The following is a 19,781-nucleotide window of genomic DNA, read 5'->3' on the forward strand; positions in this document are numbered from 1 at the left end:
GGACCGGCTGGGGCTGCCCTCTTGCTCACACACACCGAGAGCAGCTGAGAGCACCACCTGCCTGGAGCCCAGGAGCCTCTCTGCCAGGAGCCAAACACCAGAGTCTCCGAGTCCCAGCACAGGGCTGAGGGTGTGTGGGGGGATGTGTGCGCCGCAGCCCAGGGAGGGGAGGGAGGAGACCAAGACACATGCGTGTGCTTTGTTTGGTGGGAGAAGAAATGCTTGTGTCTTCTGGTGTCACGAGTACGTCCAGATCTTCTCTCTACTGAACAACCGCCCTGCTCTGGGGTTTGGAGCCTCCATCCTGTTGATGGTGGGTTCCAGGAGGAACAAGGGTGTGGCCATGGGCAGCTGGGTGACCATCCGGTTCACTTGTCAGCCTGGCTGCTGCAAAGCCAAGGAGGGACAAGCTCCTTGCTGCTCTGCTAACCCAACACCCATCAGCTGAGGAGAAAACTCAGGTGTCCTCCCCACAGGGCCATGGGCCGGAGCCCCGCAGAGCCTGCTCCCAGGGCCACGCCCCCAGCCCCCCACCCCCAGGCCCCAAATGCCCAGCACCTACATTCTTACGGATGCTGCTATGAGACAGGGTAGCTACCATCCCCAGTCTGGACACAGGAAGGCTAAGGCTCAGAGGGCTGATGGGCTGCTTAAAATTTGTTTGAAAACACTCCACTGCCCACCGTGCCAGCCGGTGCGCTTCAAGCACTAAGAGGACACCTGTCAGGACTTACTTCCCGGGCCCTGCGGCAGGTGCTGGCTGTTCAGTTCTCCGGGCCCTCCCTCCCCCGCCACGGGGAAGCGACCCCGCCGCTGGCGGCCTCACCTGTGTGCGACCTCATGTGCCGGGTCAGGTCCTGCAGGGACCAGAACCGCTTGCTGCACACGCTGCACACCTTCTTCCTCTTGTCCGCCTTGCTGGCTGCGCTCCGGGGGGAGTCTGTCTTTGGCTTCTTGTCATCGTCACTCTTCTCGGGGGACTTCTTCTCGGCGGAGGCCTCCCCGTCCCCGTCCGAGGGGCCCTCCGCCTCCTCGCTCCGCTTCTCTGTGGCTTCGGACGGGGCCTCCCCCTGGGCGGGGGCCTGGGTCCCTAGGGGCTCGGGGGTCGGGCACGTGGCGGGCGGCGGCCCCTCGGCCTCCTGGGGCAGCGCGCTGTCGTCCCCGGGCTCCCCGCGGCCGTGCGCCTTCCGGTGGCGGCTGAGAGTCCCGAGGAACTTGAAGCTCTTGCCGCAGACGTGGCAGGAGTGCTTCAGGTCGTGCGGCGCCGGGCCCGCGCCGCCCCCCGCCTCGCCCCCGGCCAGCTTGAAGCCCATCAGCTTGCTGGCCAGGTTGAGGTCCAGGCTCTTGTTGCTGACCGCGTCCTCCTCGGGGCCGTCCGCGTCCTCGTCCCGCTCCTCCGCCTCCGCGCGCTCCTCCTCGGGCTCCGGGCCCGGCTCGGCCGCCCTCTCCTCCCCGTGCGCCGCGGCCCCCGTCACCTCCTCTGCCGGGAGCTCTTCCGGGGCCTGGCTGGGCTCCGTGGCTCCCTCGGGGGTCGGCTGCTCTCTCTCCCGAGACGTGAGGTCTAGCACTTCGCCTCCGGCGCCCGAGGCCTCCACGTCGGACTGGCTGTCTGCGGGGGCAAGCACACGGCGGCGGCTGAGACCTCGGCCGCCAGACACGCCCCTTCCGCGGGCTCTGCCGCGGCGCTCGGCGGGACCCACCCCGGGGCCTGTCTCCCGATCCCAGCAAGGACTTCTCCCACCCCAAGTCCTCGTCACCCCTCACACCCCTCAAGCGCCAAGATGAATCTGGGGTTGACTTTGAAAAGGCAAAAGGAGCCTACATACACACACGGGCTGGCGTCACAGGGCGGCTGCGCCTGCAACTGCTGCCTTCCCACTGCCTGCCAGCCGTGCGGGCCCCTCCACGGCCACACACAGGGATGCTCCGGGCCCCCAGGAAGGGGCGAGCGGCTCAGGTCCGCCAGACAGAAGGGATGGCGAGAGAGGACAGCTGGTGCATTCCAGAGACTCGCAGCACGAGGGAGGTTGAGGAAGCTGAGCCGCAGAAGTTATTGTCCAGTGCAAAGAGGTGGAATACACATGCAACATACACAGGACCACCCCCCAACTCCGGGGAGCCGCTCACAGGAAGTGGCCCAGAGCAGATATTCTGTGTGTATCGTACACACGCTGGTTTCCAGGTAAGAAGTCCCAGGTAACAGGAGATTCATGCACACCTGTATGCACACCTGCAGGCCCCCGGCTGCTGTCAGGACCCCATGGAGGGAGCAGAAACATTTCCTATCTCTCAATTTGTTCCTACTTATCCACTCTCCACCGCAAAACCAGCTGTGGACAGTCCACTGGTTTTTAACGGCCTTCTTAAGGGCTGGCACTGTGGTGACGTTATCGACACCACAGAGATGACAGTATTTATCCAAAGCACCATCTCCTCCCCATTCAGGTTGAACAAGGTCCTAACGATTTTAAGAGCTTTGCTGCGCCCACTATTTAACTACAGGTGCAGTGGCCAATGTATTGCTGCAGCATCAGGCTGACAAAATTCATTATTTCACAGCACACACAGGATATGCACCTCCCTCGGTTCGCCAGGTCTCTGACCACAGGTTCACACGTCTAACCTGGACCCTCACCACCGCGCCGACCCATGTCCACGGCTCTTTCTGAGAAACATGCTTCATGACTTGCCATCAAGGTGGCCCCAGGCTGGGGGTGAAAGGGCTGTACCAGTCCCGCCACAGTCACACTGCCTGGGGCTCTCGGCTTAACTCCGACTGTCTACACAGCAATCCTACTGAACCACACTTCACTGGCATTATTCTGACTACTCTTTGGCGGCCACTGTTTGAGTAAAAGATTTCAGAGGGAAACAGTTTGCGGTGTGGATATAAAATTTCTGACAATATATGATTTTTTTGACAATTATCCAAAAGCTTAATTAAAGAAGATGATTCCTGAGATATGCACACCAACGTCTAGGCCACATTCCAAGGAGAAAACTAGATGCTCGTTTTCTTGAATCATTCAAATAGAGAGCACCTAGTAAATGGATTGTGGTGTAAGTTCCACAATAAAAAATACAGAATGCTCAGATTCTTATTTGTTGACTCGTGGGTAGTTACATTAAAACAAAAACCAAAACCCGAAAACAAAACAAAAAAAGGGCTGATCTCTGATTACTTTCTGCTTGTCCCAGTATATTCTAGGCTGCTTTATTTATTAAATTTTTTCACCAAAGAATATGGGCTACTTAAAATTTTACCTGCAGTGTAATATATTGAAGATGGCAAACTTTGAAAAAAATTCATAGTGAATTCTGAAACCAAATCCAAGTACATATACTAAGATCAGATCATTCTCACTCCAGGGCCCGTCCTTGCTGTCGATAATGGAGAGTTCACCCTAAAGGCAATGAAGAGCCAACTCTGCCTCTGAACAGAGGGGACTTGTCGGTGCGCTCTTACCAAATGTCCACGAGGGGGCGTATTTAGCAGGCAGAAGGAGTCCAAGTTCTTGGCACTTCCTGGGAACAACAGACTTCACCTCTTGTCTCACCAACGTCCAACTCATAATGCCAAGTCCTGTCTTGATCCTGCCCTCCTCAGGCACCCGCCCTTCCAAACACAGGCAGCTGAGCCGGTGCCTTGGGTAAGCACTGCTACTTTTAAAATGTGTGGGTTTTCTGTCCCCATCAGCCAGTCCCTCATTTGTGACGCTAATCTAAGAAAATTGCTAGAGGAAGTGGACGGAATCTGAAGGTCCTAGAAGATAAGAAGCCCAAGCGCCTCCTATGGGAAAGTGCACTTCCCTTCAGCTCAGCTGCTTCCTGGCAACTCCGTGTTACTCAGCTGAGTAGTATGCCGTCAGCCACCGTCGGCCTCAGCACCCGTCTGACTGGGCAGAGGCTCAGCTGCCGAGGACGCGGCTCCGTCTCCACGTCACCTGGGGCGGCATTTCCTGCACTGAGTCCACTCCGGCAGGGGGACAGTTTGAGGGACAGCTTTTAAATGACCACGTTTATACTGGTTTGAAAAGTCACATGTAGGTGCCCACAAGCATGAAGGCTCCTACAGGAGGAGGAACCAGGAGCATCCCCCAGGGGCAAAGGGGGCCAGGGCACCTCTGCCCACAGGAGAGTGAATCAAAGTTTTAGTTTAACTTTGAATGATCAACATGCCCCTATCAGCTAAAACTGCCCCCATCAGAGCATTTTTATCATTCCTTTGGGGGAAAAAAAATCGAGGGTTCATTTTTGTGAGACCCTACGTGATTGAAAAAGTCAGACCGACATTACAAAACACATTCAGGCATTTTTAAGAAAATGCAACCTAGAAAGACCTCAAGAGCCGCCCCGGTTACTTCCTGCCTTTGTGTCTTTATGGTCCTCCTCCAAAGCCTCACTTTTAACTTCATGGGAGGGAGCCAGAGAGAGATCTTCCCTCCCTCCATCACGCTCACCTGGCTTTAAAACCTCTCCTTGAAATCACTGAACTCCGCCTCCCTGCCCCTCCTCCTTCCCGGCTTGCATCTCAGTCTTTCTTACCATGCATGGTGACCACAATTAAACCAAACCTGTATTTTCTCTTTGCTGGTTTCACGTTTCAGCTCTTACTGATCTGTCTTTTCCAGAGGCTTTGCCCCTCAAAGCCAACATGCACAACCTCTGGGCAGGATAGGGGCACGAAGGATGCTGACGGGACTCGGAAAAACAAAACTCCTAACTGCAATTTAAAAAAACAAACCCACCCACCATGAAGAGGTGGTGCCGCCTCGAAGCTAAGACATGAGTCCCCTTGAGCTTCATGTCCAAGGGCTTCTCTGGCTGCCCTCCGGCATCAGCAGGAGCCCGGGGGCGGGGCATGCTCACTCCTCTGGACCATCAAGGTGCTGGACTCCAAGTGAGCACCTGCCACGGGGTGGTCTCACTTTAAGGCTTGTCTGCGAGCGCGGGAAATCAAGGGCCACCCCCCTTCCCCTGACTCCCTCAATCCTCAGCTGCTTCCCCTCCTTCGGCACCATGGTGGGTGGAATCACAGCCACTTTCTTAAGCTGGGCCATGAGAAAATGGGCCGGGAAGACGGTGACGTGCCACTGGCTCAGACACTGAGGGGTCGTCTGCAGCAAAGGTGTGCTCTGCTGGCCTGGTGGCTGGCTTCCCGGGGTTCAATCGCAGGTCACCCAGCGACAAGTCATGGCAAGACGACTCCGTGGGCACCTGGACCTTTCTCTACTCTAAGATCCTGGCGAGTTACGTGGACATGGAAGCTGCAGGCGGGAGGTGGCAAACTCGCCTATGCTTTTATACCTCAAGAGGGTGTGATGGGAACCCAGGGCCTGGCAGTTCAAGGGCTGGGGACAGCAGGCTCAGTGGGGGGTGGGGGTAAGGAGAGGAGGGCGCCGGGCCAAGTCCTCTTCCTGGAAATGCTGCGCATTCACTGCACCCTCTTCCCCTGGGACTGAGATAAGGACAAGGGGGCTGGGGTTAAAGCCTGACCCTCGAGTCCACACTGACTCCCAGTGCAGGAGAGGGGGCCCCCAGACAACACAGCACCCCACCCCACCCAAGGCTGAGGAAAGAACACAGGCCACAATTACAGCCCTAGAAAAACACTCTTGGGGTGGGGTGGGGGGCAATCTCCTCAGCTTCAAGCAACAGGGAAACGTCAAGCTTTCAAGATGTGTCGAACTGAACCCATTCCTGCAACAGTCATTCCGCAGTGGCCAACCAGCCATGTGTCTGCGTAACCCGCAGTAGCCGGTCTGTTTGATTCTTTGTTTTGGGGGTGGGGAGGGCCCAAAACCCCAGCAGCTGGAGAAGATGGAATGTATGAAGAGGGACATGAGTAAACAGAGAAGCTGTGAGGGGAAGAAAGGTGGCAGGAGACGCACGGGGCAGCCGTTAATTGCTCTGTACGGGCCGGAGGAAGGAAGCACGTGGCAGCACAGGAGAATAATGCCCGGATTCAGGTCAAGCAGAGATGTGATTAAAGAAAGGACATGCAGAGTGCTTTTTCAAACAAGACAAAGTTTTTTTCTTTTTTTACTGGGAAGAGAGTTATTGAAAAGAGAAACACCCCGCCCCGCCTGCCCCTCCCTGTGGAGGCCTGGGCATCACTAGTTCCTGCAAAACTCTGACGTCTGAGCGAGCCCATCCCTGCTCTGTAGGATGTGGCGGAGGCTGGGGTTTCAGGAAACAACCCCGAGAGGTTCCACATCCCTGTTACACGTGTTCCTACCCACACAGCCCGCCTCCAGAGGCCAGCGGCACCGCCGGCGTCAGCTGGGGGGCACGTCTTCCCTAGCAGCTGGGAGAAGCGGCCGGGGCGGCCGAGGCCCCCACGCCCGACCTGCTGCAGGCGCCCTGCTGGGACGGGCTCGGGTCCTGCGGAGAAAGGGAGGCCCTCCTCTCCGTCACCTGGAAGCACTACCTGTGCTATCATGGGCTCCAACATCACTCTCTTTTGACTGGGGGATAAGCCCGTTTCTTCTCAGGGAACAGGCGGGAACTCCGTGTTTGCGCAACTGGTGGCGTTCACAGTTAGATTTGGTGGAAAAGAAGGCACCGCACTTTTGACAAGGGAAGGGTTTCTGACCTGAAGCAGGAAGAAAAATACATATTTATCTGGCTTTCTACTGCAACGTTAAGAAGAAAAAGTCCCTTTCAATTCGTTCTCCAGGGATTACTGGCATTTGTTTCCCCCTCCTCCACCCTTTTCTTTTAAGAAAGTGAACAAAACACGTTTAAAAAAACATACTGAGAACATCAACAACTCAAATAGTCACCTTCCTTTATCCTGAGTGGGATGAAGGCTTTGTCTTCAAAGTACTTAAAGTTAACAGTGAAACCAAGATACATAAGTTTAAAGTAAAATAACAGTATTACAATTAAAAACCTCACACAACAACAGTGAGTGAAGGGACTTCAGAGCCCGGCAGGAAAACACCTGCCCTACCACAGAGAGGAGACGCTGCGGCCACTTCCAGCCTGGCCTGGACCGCGGATGTGGGGAGGCCAACGGGATGAAGGGTGGTGCCTGGGCCCCGGGGGAACCTCGAAGCCCCTGGAAGTGTCGGGGGCCAGCCCTCTTCCTGTCCTTGGTGTGTCTAGCCCTCCCACCTTGACCAGAAGCACTGAGTTCTGACTTCCCAGCATGCCTCCAGCCTGATTTCTGTGCAAGGTCACTGTGGTCCTAGCCGTCAAGACAGGGAAGGTCTGCTCAGTGCACAAAGGTTCTCTGACCCAGTGCTCTACACTCTGGCTGGTGGCTGACAGGTGACCAAGTCCCTGAGTCACCTATCAGAGACCATGAACTCCACTCAGCAACCCATGTGGGAAGCCAGCACCGAGCAGCCTCCGATCCCACCGACCCCACAAACGGGCAGCCTGCCCGTCCCTCGCCCGCAGTTATCTGCTTTGGCTGCTGGCCTCTCCTCTCCTTCCATTCGGGTTCCTTTTGCAGGCTGCACCTGGTCCCGGGTCTGCGTGGATGGACACGAGGGCAAAGCAAGGGCAGAAAGTGAGGCCGGACAGAAGGAAAGCAGCAGGGGACCAGGGAAGAGAGTATGTGGGCTTTGGTTGGGGGGGGGTATCATTTACTGCAACACTGATTCTTCTGTTTTCCCCAAGTGCCACATCCTAAGTCCCAGTTTCTGATTTTACAGGGAAAAGGTTTTGTGTGCCAACAAACAGGACTCAAGAGCTGCAGCCAGCACTTCTGTCTCGTAACCCCAGGGTTGCTACAATCAAACACACGTCAGGAAATGGGGAAAGCCAACCAGCACAGCTGCCTCCGAACACCAACTAGGGGGCCTTCAGCCTTCCGTGCGCATTCAGGTGAGCATCAACGGACCTCAGGACCAGCGCAGGCGCACAAGCCCAGGCACCCAGCGCTCGCAGGAGAGGAAGGGCCGCACCACTTGGGGGCGCTGTTCACACGGAGCGCGCCGCGTGCGGCCCGGCCCCGCCCAAACCCCCACACCGCCAAGTTTGAGCATCAGCAGTAATCCAAGAAAGGGGACAGCCACTCGCTCTGGGCAATGGTTCCAAATCACTCATGGTGCTTTTTAAGACCACAGATGCCTAGAACCATCAAAGACCACGGAGTCAGAGCCTGGGAAGGGTCGAGTCAGACACTGGGAAATGCGGCACATGCACTCTGAAGGCGCTCCACCCACCTGGGACCCAGAGGATGAAGTGGAAAACCCACCGACTGCTTCACAAAGCTCCTAGGTGTTTTCTGCTAAATTTATAAAAATGCCCATTTTTTTTAAATGCGCTTTTTGCATGAAGACTAGTTGTAAAGTATTTTAATGTTTTTTGTGTCTCCTTCAAATTTCCCCATTTCCCCACTTCGCTACAAGTTGAACACAATATTTAGTAATTATTCAGGCTCTGTTTGAAGGAAGAAGAAAATACTTTTCCTTCAACATTTTATCTGCAGAGGCAGCATCACGGCTTCTCTGAGTCAGGCCAGTTTGAAAGCAAGAGAACCAGGCTGAGAGGAAAACAAGTCCGAAGCTGTGACTGCGAACTGTGATTCGGTTCCTGATCTCAAACAAAGCAAGTGGCTTCTTGCTTCTTCCTATTACATGATTTACTCTGTCATTTTCACACTGGTAAATGCTTCACTTTTACAGCTGGTTTGAATAGCCAGGCTGATGTCCCATGATGATGAAGATTCATGTTAAGGTTAAATTTAGAAAACAATTCAATGACCTGAAGGTATTGCATCCAATTAGGAAGATTCCGGAAGTGACAACTAACAGGAGTCTTTAAAAGTTCCCAATTCCCTGCGTAAGTCACACAGTCTAAACAGCAGTGTGTTCTCCAGGCTGCATGGACCGAGGGAAACAAGAGCCCTTTTAGTATTTTATAATCATACAGGTTTCAAAACAACCTTGCTGACTGGTAATCTATGTGGAAAGTATCCAGTGATTTTGTTTATTTGGTAACAGCCACAAAAGACTGCTTTAGCAAGGGTGTTTCTAAACGTACCTGTAACCACAAGGAGTTACCTTTGCACCTAAGACCTATGGTATCCTCCCCCCGATGCCCCCCATGTCAGCCAGTCATTTCACTCTCACCAAACAGTCAAGAAACAAAGAGAGCTGTCTGGCAGGCACCGGGGCAGGAGGGAGTGAAGGGCGAACAATGAAACTAAGTCTGATGGCTCACACTGCGCCCCCTCAGGCCTCCCTCCATCGCCCCCGCCGCCCCCACCAGCCTCGCGGTCCAGGCTTCCTTCTTTACATATTGCCGGCCTTTCTGCACCCGGCAGAGGTGCACGGAGCCAGCCAGGTGAAACGCGTTCAGAGCTGAAACTTAAGAAAGTTAAAAGCAGCCAACACAGCTGTTGTCAGAAGTGCTTTCCATGCTCAGGTCTGCACATCTTACTGATTTCAACTCCGGTGCCTGTTGCCTGTGAGCAGGGGGTGAGAGGGGTGGGTGGGGAGGGCCCCAGGCTGGCAAAAAGGGGCAGTAAAACCAACCGTGAGAAAGTGAGCAAGGAAGGGGACCAGGAATGTCAGAGCTGGAGGGCACCTCAGCCATCACAGGGCCCCGACCTCCCGAGCTCACGAGGAGGAAGCTGGGGACGGGGCTGAAATGGACTGTTTCCTGGTGTTCTCTCTTCCACCGGTGGCCTAAAAACACATGGGATGCTCCCGAGGGGAAGAGGAATGAACAGTTAGCCATCTTCTCCTGAAAAGGTGGTGGCACTGTTGAGGCCGAGAAGGAAACACGACTGTCCCCCATCAACAGGACGGCACGGGCTGGCAGAGGAGTGGAAGAGGAAACTCAGCCATGTGTGCAGACCACGCCAGGACATGAAATATGCTAGCAGATGCCCACTTCCTCATAAGACACGATTCCTAGAACCTGAGCCAGGCAGACAAAGGGCTGAAGCCACATGCCCATTGCCTGAGCAACAGCAAACCCCTGGCTGGACACTTGACATCTGGGCTACTTAACGCTGCCCGTTCGGGAGGCAGGGTGCACTGGAAACATGTCCATGAGACGACATGTAGATGTCAGAATGGTATGCACTGGCCGAGAGGCTGGAGAAAACTAACTCTCAAGATCCACAGTTTGCCTCAATGCAATTTAAACCCGTACACTGCTCAAAGCTTCTGGCTGGAACACAGCTAGATTTTAACATCACCAGAGAAGGAGGAGGGCGAGGGGAGAAGACAGGAAAGATGGGTCCTTTTCAGGGTCATTCCAGAGTTCATGTTTAATTTCTGTCCTCTTATATGTCCGATTTCAGGACTAAGGAGGGAGCTGGGGGCCAGGCACTCGGGGATTCCACAGCAGAGCCGTATATGAGGAGGACCTCCGTGTGCTGGAGGAGGGGCAGGTTGGGTCATCTCCCAGGCCCTGTTCACCTCTAACACAGCACCAGACGTGGCCAAGTGCTCTATACTATTGCTTCACAGAGGTGAGGCTGGGATCGGAACAGCAGAGGAAGTTAACTGAGCCCCCTGGGCGCCAGCCTTCACCCAGGCCCAGGCGTGTGGCTACCACCACCCCGTGGTCATGAGGTCTCTGGTCAACGGCATGCTGGTCCACATCTGGGTTCGACCTTATCTCAAAGCACTTCCCAATCCTCTGCATTGGGACATGTCAGGACACAGGGAGGCAGAAGAGGCACCCAGCAGACACACCCCTGGGGCCAGACCATGGGGCAGCTGCAGGGAACTTGACCCTGGCTCTGAACTCCAGCATGACTGCTCATGCCCAAATGCCTGTAAGCAAATTACTTAAGCCTCTCTAAGCCTCGATTTCGTCATGGCAAAATGCGGATAACATCACCCTCATGGGACTGTCACCAAGACTAACTCTGAAAGATTTCTCTACCCACCCTGAATGCTCCCCTCAAGAGACGAGGTCTGCAGCCCCCACGATGGGAACACGGGATGTCAGGGACGGGGCAGAAGCAGACACGGCCACTAAGGGAACAGTGACTGCAGGGGGAGAGGTGGCAAAACACACTTCTACTTATACCCACCCAACCCGTACTCAACAAATTCCCATCTTCCCGGCTCACTTCAGACATCACCAAGTTTTAAACCAGTGAGGACACTTTGGCATTCAAAAGCCAGGCCATGGAAGTGACTGGATTCACCAGTGGGAACGTCTATCAGGCACCAGCGAAGACACAGGCATGGCTCTTGAGAGGAAGTACCGGCTGCTGGCCGGGAAGGGAACGTCTGGGCATAAATGGTACCCTCTGAGCAAAGGGCTCCTAGCCGGAGGAGGCGGTGAGAGTGGGGCGTGCAGGGCGAGGCAGGACAAGGACACTCATTGTCAGATCCAGACCATCTGCTTGCTGCAAAGTGGTGAGAGGAATACTCACTTCTCCAGAGACTGCAGGCGACAAACAAGTGTTACCCAAAAAAGGGTAGCAAGAGAGAACTGCTTTCTTCATTAGAATTGTTACTTTACTTTGTCAGGCTTCAATGATCTCAAAAAGGTGAGGAAATGATGGCTTGAAAATGCAGCACATACTCCACAAAGCTAGGTATTCTGGATTCCGTTAAATGAATCCTCTGTGGACAGGCCCTCCTGACCGGCCACCATTCGATGCCTGGGTTCGAGGCCTCACCATGCCAGGAAGAAAAGCCATGTCCACACGGCGGCCAGCCTCAGAGACCCTGCGGCAGGCCCTACCCTCCCTGTCTCCCCTGCACCCTCGTTTCCCAGGGACAACTGCCACTCCCTCCCAATGTTCCACCTTGAGAATAGAAACAGCCTTCCTTGGGCTTCTGAAATCTTCACAGATGGTCCACCCTGAATGAAGCATTTCCATATGGGTAGAGAGTGTGGCTCACACCCAGCTACCATCTCCCCCTGGCCACACCATCCTATGTCTCCAAGCTACCTGGGGGTTGCTGGATTGAGCAACAAAAAATACAGGAGGCCTAGTTAAATCTGAACTTCAGATATATAACAAATATGTCTTCACTATATCCCAAATAGTGCATGGGAAATATTTATACTGAAAATTACTTGTTGCTTATTTTAAATTCAAAATTTAGTTGGTATCCTGTATTTTATCTGGCAATCCTGTACCATACAATTCTTTGTTTGGTTTTAGGTCCTATCAATTAATATCTGCACAGTAATCTCCAAAAGGTTAAAGGTCTCGCCCCGTTTGTCCTTACTCCAAAGACATAAATCCTGTTTGAATATTCAGAATTAAGATGAGAACTGTATGGTCATTTGACTACTAAGTACTTGGTATCAAGTTATTTAAAGTGTACTTCTTATCTTAAATGTCTCTTAAAAAATTAACATACAAAAACATTTGAAAAATACTTTCGGGATATCTTTTTGGCAACTTAAGCCTGCAACTTAGAATAGTATTTATATTTGCACGTCTCTTTGGAATAGCTGACAATTTCAGCATAAACAAAAATTTTAAAAAATTCTAAAACTATTCTGTCACTGATGTTCACAATGAACAGGAGAAGATGTGACTGCCTTAGTGAACTGAAAGGTAGCTGCAAAATTTGCAGTATTTCCCAGTGGAAAGAACTTCATGGAATGTTTAGAATTTTAAAAGCTGCTTTGAGGATGCAAATTCTTCTGCCAAAGTCCCCTGTCTCCCTAGCTGCCTCCTGTGCATAACCAAGTAGATAATCTTGAGACCCGGTGAGGCATCTGATGGCCCAAGACCATTTCACCTAAAAACACCCTGTTGAACACCTCCCTTCACCAGCAGCCCTCGGAGGCCCAGGCGACGGAAACAGGGCACTCTGGTTACAAGAGCACAGGGGGAGAACTCTTGGCCCCATCAGGCAAGCCCCCTGCTTCTGAGACTGAAGAAGAAGAGAGGCTAGGAATGGGGATGTGGGAAGAGGGCCCCACTTTCCACCCACCCCTTGCCGCCCCCTCACCCCTGCTGGCGAGCCCCAGCCTCCCCGCGAGGAAGCGCAGCCCAGGGCGGCGGGCCCTCTTACCAGTGTGTGTGAGCATGTGCCTCTGCAGGGAGCTGGCCCAGGGGAAGACCCGCGGGCAGTGGGGGCAGCTGATCTTCTGGAGGCAGTTGGCGTAGGAGTTCCGCTTGGCCCGCAGCAGCTTGTCTTCCGGCGGGCTGCCCTGCTCCTCATCACTGGGCCCGTTGTGGTCTGCGGGGGCCGCAGCCACCTCATCCTGAGCGCCGTCCTCTGCGCTCTGCAGAAAAGGACTGAACTTGTTGGTGTCCGTGGTGGCCAGCATCTTCTCGATGCTGGCGAACTCCCCACTGGAGTCTAGGTCCACCCCACCACTGCCACGTGGCCGGCTCCTCGTCCCCCTTTTCCGGCCTCTCTTCTTTGACAAGCCAGCTGGTCCCTGCTCGGTGGGTGAGGCTGCCTCTGGGCTGTTGGCAGCCGGGGGTGGGTCGCTGGATTCTTTTGGGCTGGTGGTGTCGGTGGTGGCTTTGGGGATGGTGGCCCCTATGCTGTCGGAAGCGGTGGTGTTACTGCCAGTGTTCGCAGGCCCTGGGTCTGCCACCTTGGTTTTCAGCAAGGTAGGGGCTGAGGACACGGATGAGATGATCTGGGCGATGGAGGCCAGCGGGGGCAGCTCTTCTGTCATGGGGGGCTTTGGCAAGAGCAGTGGGGGCTTGGGGCGCAGTGGCCGCAGCAAGGCTGGGCTGCTGATGAGGGTGGAGTTGCCCAAGACTGGGGAGCTATTGACCAGGGCTGAGGAGTAGATGGGAACGGCCAGCTGAACGGAGCCCTGCAGGGATGGAGCCGGGGCTTCCAGAGTGCTGGCTGCTGAGGCTGCTGCAGGGGCCTCAGACTTTTCCAGGACTCCGCTGGGCCCCATGGTCACCGGCTGGGTGGGGCAGGCTGGTGGGCAGGGAGAGGTCTGCTCGCTGCTCCCCGGTTCCTGCTCAGGCTTCTTGGCTAATCCAGGGGTGGCCGCATCCTGGTCTCCCCTCCTGAAGTTCTTGGGGATGGACAGGTCGATGGGCTCCATGGAGCAGTCGTAAGGAGCCGAGGCCGAGGGGCTCAGGAAGGAGGCCACATTCTCCTGCTTCACCTGGACCAGGGCCAGGCCCTTCTGGGAAAAGTCCAGGGGCTCATTGAAGTCCACTGTGAAGTTGCTGGCGGGTTCCACCTTGACCGCGACGTGGTGGGGCAGAGGCTGGGTGGGGCCTCCGTGAAGAAAGCCGTTCTGGGGCTCCAGGAAAGTGGCCAGGGGTTTGCGCTCGCCCAAGGCGTCGCCGCCCTCCTCCGCCCTCCCCGGGGCCTCGGCAGACCCGTCGGCGGGGCCCAGGCCATCGGCCGCCAGGACATAGCTCTCGATGTCGCGCTCGGGCACGTGCAGGTGCTGCTTGAGGACGTGGTGGATGCAGTTGCGCTTTGCCGAGAAGGCGGCGTTGCACTCCTTGCACTCGAAGGGCTTGCGGGCCTTGGGGCAGCCGCCCAGGCCGCGGCCGCAGTGCGCGCGCATGTGGATGCGGAGCGCACGGTAGTGCTTCAGGTCCTCGCCGCAGAGCCGGCACACCGTGTCAGGGGAGCAGAAGGCGTCCACCATCTCGGCCGCGCTGCTGGTCACGTACTCGATGTTCTTCTCGATGTCCTTGCGCGTGGCCTTGAGGTGCTTCTTGCGCAGGTGCCGCTCGCAGTTGGCCTTGACCGTGAAGGGGTAGTGGCAGATCTTGCAGATGTAGGGTCGCTCGCCACTGTGTGTGCGCAGGTGGCGGATGAGCGCCGCCTTGTCGGCGGCGATGTAGTCGCAGATGTTGCACTGGTAGGGCGAGATGCCCAGGTGGGAGCGCACGTGCGCGCGCAGCACCCCCGAGAAGGCAAACACCTGGTTGCAGAAGCGGCAGGGGTAGAGCACCTTGCGCATGGCGGGCGTCTTCTTGCCGCCGGGCCCGGTCATGATGGCCTTGAGGTCCCCCTCCGTGATCTCCTGTTTGACCTTGGCCTCCATGCTCAGGGGTAGCAGGGCCTCGATGATGCTGTCCTGCTCCAGCTGCGTCTTCATCTCGGCCTGGCCTGGCAGCTCGGCACGCGGCTGCTGCAGGAAGAGTGGGGCAGCAGCGTTCGGCGCGGCCCCGGACTTGGACTGCAGCAGGTGGGCGTTGGAGGCCGCCTCCACTGAGCCCTTGAGCAGCTTCAGCGGTGGCGGCGGCAGGCTGGGGCTGATGCAGCCCGGCGAGGCCTGCTGCGCGTTGACCAGGGGCGGGGGTGTGGAGGTGGCCACCACCGTACGCGGGGTGACCAGGGGCTTTGGCTTCAGGGGGGGCATGTGTTTGAAGATGGCCTGCAGAGGGGCAGCGGGGGCCTTGGACAGAGGCGGAAGACTGATCTGAGGAGGGGCGGAGGCCGCCATCTTCAGGATCTGTTGGATGTCTGCCAGCTCGATGGCCGACTCCCCGGAGATGGGCTTGACCACAATACTGCTGTCAGGCTGGATGAGGAAGCCCTTCTGGAAGGGCTGCAGGGACAGATGCTTCATGCTCTCCTTGGTGGCCGGGAGGACGGTGAGAGAACCGCCCAGGGAAGCAGCTTCAAAAGGAGACAGACTCAGCAAGCTGGCGCAGCCGGGGTCCTGAGGTAGCTGACACTTGAGTGTCTGGAGCTGTATTGCTTGGTTGTCATCCGGCAGTGGCTCCTCGGCTGGGGCCGGCCTGGCGTCGGTGGTGTGCTGCAGGCCCAGCAAGGCCAGGAAGACCTTCTGGTCCAGGGCGTCGCCGGGCGGGGCCCTGGCTTGCAGCCTCTCCCGTCCCTGGTCGGCAGCGCCGTGGGTCTGCTTGTGCAGGGCGAGCGAGGAGAGCATAGGGAAGGCCTTGTCACACGTGTCGCAGACATAACGGTGCTGCTCGCTGATGCACCTGCGCAGGTTCGTCTCACACCAGGCCTGCACGGAAGCCGGGCAAAAGCAAGGGAACAGAGAGCAGCATTTAGAAATGATCATGAGCTGAGACGCAGAAGTACAGCTGCCCTGGGACCTGGACCTTCTCCACAGCAGGGAGGGCGTCGACCTTCCCCTGCTTGCTACCTCTGGGACCGAGTAAGGAAAGCAACAAAGCATCTTTCAAATCCTATCAGCTTGAGGCACGACACCGGGCCTCAGGGAATCTGAGCAGAGAAGCACTGAGGTGCCCCAAAGTAGTAATACCACAGAGGTAGGGTGAATTCTCTTCGAATGTGACTGTGGGGGAGGGCGCTGCCTTGGGGAGGGGCATGAGGGAGCGTCACGGGCGGGGGCACATGAGTGCACACACATGGACGTGTGCTTGTGGGCACATCCACAAGGAATAAGTCATTGAGCTTGGGGCTTCTGCACTGGAACAATTTCACTGCTGATAAAAACAGTTCCAAAGTAATTTTAGCAGGTGTTTTATAAGCAAAGAACAAATACAGTTCAGGTTACTAACGACCCAAAATATTTTAGTAGAAACCACAACATTGGAAATTGGTTGTGATACAGATATTCAGGAGATATTTAAAACTTACAAATTCAATTCAGCGAGAGCTGGGCAGGGTAGGGAATAATTCTCTTTAAACCTAATTGCCCCCCAAACGCACTGATGAGCAGGACTCACACACCAGTTAACATGACATTCAACACAAAGTAAAAGGCCACCTACCCCTCTGACCTCAACAACCCGATGAGACAGAAAGGGCCAAGCTGTATTTCAAGGGACAGGTGTTGTTAAAGAGACAAAACCCAAATGACAGCATTTTAAGGAGAGGAAGCCCCGGGGGAGGAAGTCCCTCCAGCCCCGCGGAGCGCGGAGCACGGCTGCTGGTCATGGGCAGACTGGGATACCTGAGAAATTCGAGGAAACTTCCTGCAGGAGAAGTCGGTGAAGCCCAGGTCGTGGAAGCCGGCAGGGATGGAGGGGTTGTTCTGGATGAAAGGCCTCCCCACTGCGTCCCTGGGAAGCTGCTTGTGGACAAGTGCGTTGTGGCGGAGCAGCCCTCGATGTGTTCGAAAGGTGACACAGCAAATGTCACACCTACGAGAAGACAGGGCGGGACGTGAGGAGGCAGCCAGGTCAGTGTCCACCTGTCCGTTAGCCTGTGTTTTCTGTTTTCTGCTGCTTCACCTCGACTGAGCAGTAGAAAGACGAGAAGACATCAAGAAGCCAGTGAGCAACAAAAACCTCTTCCTTTTTAAAAAAAAAAAACCTATGTCCTTCCAGACTCTGGATATCCGGTCTTTGCAGACGGCCGAGGTGGGAACCTGGGGCCACCAGCTCTTACCTACCTTACGCCATGTGGAGAGAACTTTCCCCTCCCTGGCTCTGTGGATTCTGATTATCAAGAACATTCAAAAGCCAAAATTTCCACAGCAGCTAGAGCAATCACGTCAGCACCCCTGGTGTGTGACTGGGATAACACGATAAATTCTCCAACTGAGTTAGCCGCACATGACAGCAACTGTGTCTTCAATTCTGGTATCATTACCTACTATTATCTAAGAAACAAGCAGAGCCCCCAGGTACTGAGCCCGTGCTAAGTCAAGGGCACCCCACGACCTGGCAGGTGGGGTGGGCATCCTGACCTTCATCTTCCAGATGAAAGCACTGAGGCTCAAAAAATGTTAAGCCACGTGGTTGAGGTCACGCAGCCAGTAAGAAGCAAAGACAAAACGTGAGCCCTGGTCCTACTCCCACCCTCACCTACCGCAGAGCCGTCTCCCTATCCTAGAAAGACTCTGACAAACGCGGTCTAAGACTGCATCACGCTTCGCTTCAGAGACGACCGCATATATCTTAACCGTTCAGGGCCATGCAGATGCGCAACAAAGTCCACTCTGTAATGACGTCTCATTTCCTCCATGGGTCACACCAGTGTTGTCTTCTAGGTCTTCACTGAGAACCGTCTTAATAACCAAGTATCACTATGAGATCATCCACATCCTTTAGACCTGAATACAGTAGCCACGAGAGACACACGTGGCTGTTTACATTTAAATGTAAATAAAATGTCCTCAGTCACATGAGCCCCGTCTCACGGGCTCAACTGCGCCAGGCACTCCAGGATCACCAGAGTCCCGCTGGATAGCACTGCGTGCCCAGCATCGTCCTAAGGATTCACATGTCCAGACACATTTTACCCCCCCAAAAACCCTTAAGGGGGTCTTATTCCTGTTTTACAGAGAAGGAATCTGGGGCCCAGAGGGCAAAGCAGCCTGATGAGGCTTACACCACACACACCTTAATGGAAGCTTTTTCTTCTTTGACATTCTTCCCTGGAAATAAAAGTGCTAACGGGATCACCTGTGAAGCAGCTGAGCTGGCATCTGTGTGGCACTGAGGCAAGTGCCACATCTGTGTGGCTCTGTCCCCCCAGCGGGCGGTGGCCGTCGCAGCCGCCCCGCGACCTCAGCCTCCTGGCCCCAGCGCTGAGGTGGCCACATCTCGCCGTCAAGATGCCTGTCGTCGTGCAATTAAATTCAGCCGGCTGGGCTCCCGCGAGCCACTCAAAACACAAACTCCTTTTGAGGGACTTCTGCTTAAGCTCACTGGTGCCCCAAGTTCTCACAGCCCCGGCCCGCACCAAGCAGCTTCCTTCTCTCCCAGCTCCAATCCTGGCAATCCCTGGCATTGTTCAGACTTTCTCTCCCCAACCCTGTCCTCTTCCCCTCTCTCCTGGCTGGGCCGGAAGCAGGTGAAGTCCAGGGAGCTGTGGGAGCTGGAGGCCGGTCGGTGCCTTCCCTGAGAAACGAGACTCAGAGGACAGGAAAGACCGGACAAGTGCAAAGGCAGCTAGAGAGACGTCACCCGGGGCGCTCGGGCTGGTGCCACCTGACGTCCACGATAGCTCACTCTTCCCGAATGAACAGTTGGCACCAACTACACGGACTTCGTGTAGAGTATTTGCAAAGGGTTTAAAATTACTTTCTACCAGCGCTGGGACACTGCAACAAATCCTTCAGCTCGTTTCATCCCGATGACCCAGGAAGTGCCGACTGTCCCCCTACACTGAAGTCCAGACCTGGTCTTGCTTGCCCTGGGAAGACAGCAGGGCTGCCTCTGTCTGGCAGAAAAGGGCTCGTTAATCAACGTCAGGTAACCGGGGGGCCTCGTAAAAAAAGTCACGCACACGTTCAATATTTCACTCGACCTAAAACATTCAGTGGCTCCTCATTAGCTGTAGATTCTGTGTTTGTGAATTTGCCCACTTGATAACGAGTATCTGTAACCCTGAAGCAATGCTCCCAGCGTTCCCGGACTCGCAGCACAGCAGGGCGGGAGGAGCGTCGGTCCCCACCACGCACGCTCCCAGTGGGCTCGGACAAGGAGATACTCTGCCTTCTCGTTTCAGCGCCTGCTGTCAATGAGCCTCCTTTCCACCGTCTGCATGGTGCCACGTCTCTAGTGTTTTAATGCTGCTTCTTACGATTCTGCTGTTTAAACTGGTGCCCAGGCGTGGTGCTGAAGTGCTGTCTGGTGTCCCTAAGGGCAAGAAGCCTGTGACGTGCTTCACGGAGAAGACGTGTGTGAGCTGAGCTGAGCTCAGGTGTGAGCTGCCGTGCAGGCGGCTGCGTGTCCACTGTGGATGGGATGAGTCAACGGCATATACTAAATACTGTCCTTAAACAGAAATGCACTTAATAAAAAGTTATGTCTGGATCAATTGATGACAATGTGACCAGAGGCTCATAGGAAGCTTAACCCTGTTTCCCCCAGGAACGATGGTTCAGTGTCCACTGATTCTGTGTTTGTGGAGACTTCACAGAACATTAACTACTGTGAGTAACAAAAACCCACTACACACTTGATTGGCCCATCTTCTTATGGAAGGCCAAGGACTCACACTTGAGTC

The 19,781-nt window shown here is 55.2% G+C and overlaps 1 protein-coding gene across 10 annotated transcripts in view; it reads right to left on the minus strand.

Moving 5' to 3' along the window:
- Positions 1 to 19,781, minus strand: part of RREB1 (ras responsive element binding protein 1) — a 122,523-nt gene that overhangs the window by 3,813 nt on the left and 98,929 nt on the right. For 9 of the 10 annotated variants that reach the window (XM_072945719.1, XM_072945725.1, XM_072945718.1 and 6 more), the window contains exons 9-12: positions 16,777 to 16,966; positions 12,963 to 15,861; positions 6,431 to 6,595; positions 827 to 1,609 (exon numbers count right to left, since the gene is read on the minus strand). In XM_072945719.1, coding sequence (XP_072801820.1) covers positions 827 to 1,609; positions 6,431 to 6,595; positions 12,963 to 15,861; positions 16,777 to 16,966 — 4,037 coding nt within the window. The remainder of the gene's footprint in view (positions 1 to 826; positions 1,610 to 6,430; positions 6,596 to 12,962; positions 15,862 to 16,776; positions 16,967 to 19,781) is intronic. The other variant, XM_072945728.1, reaches the window with a different exon arrangement.

This window comes from Vicugna pacos, chromosome 20, assembly GCF_048564905.1.
Source record: "Vicugna pacos chromosome 20, VicPac4, whole genome shotgun sequence".
NCBI classification, from domain to species: Eukaryota; Metazoa; Chordata; class Mammalia; order Artiodactyla; family Camelidae; genus Vicugna; species Vicugna pacos.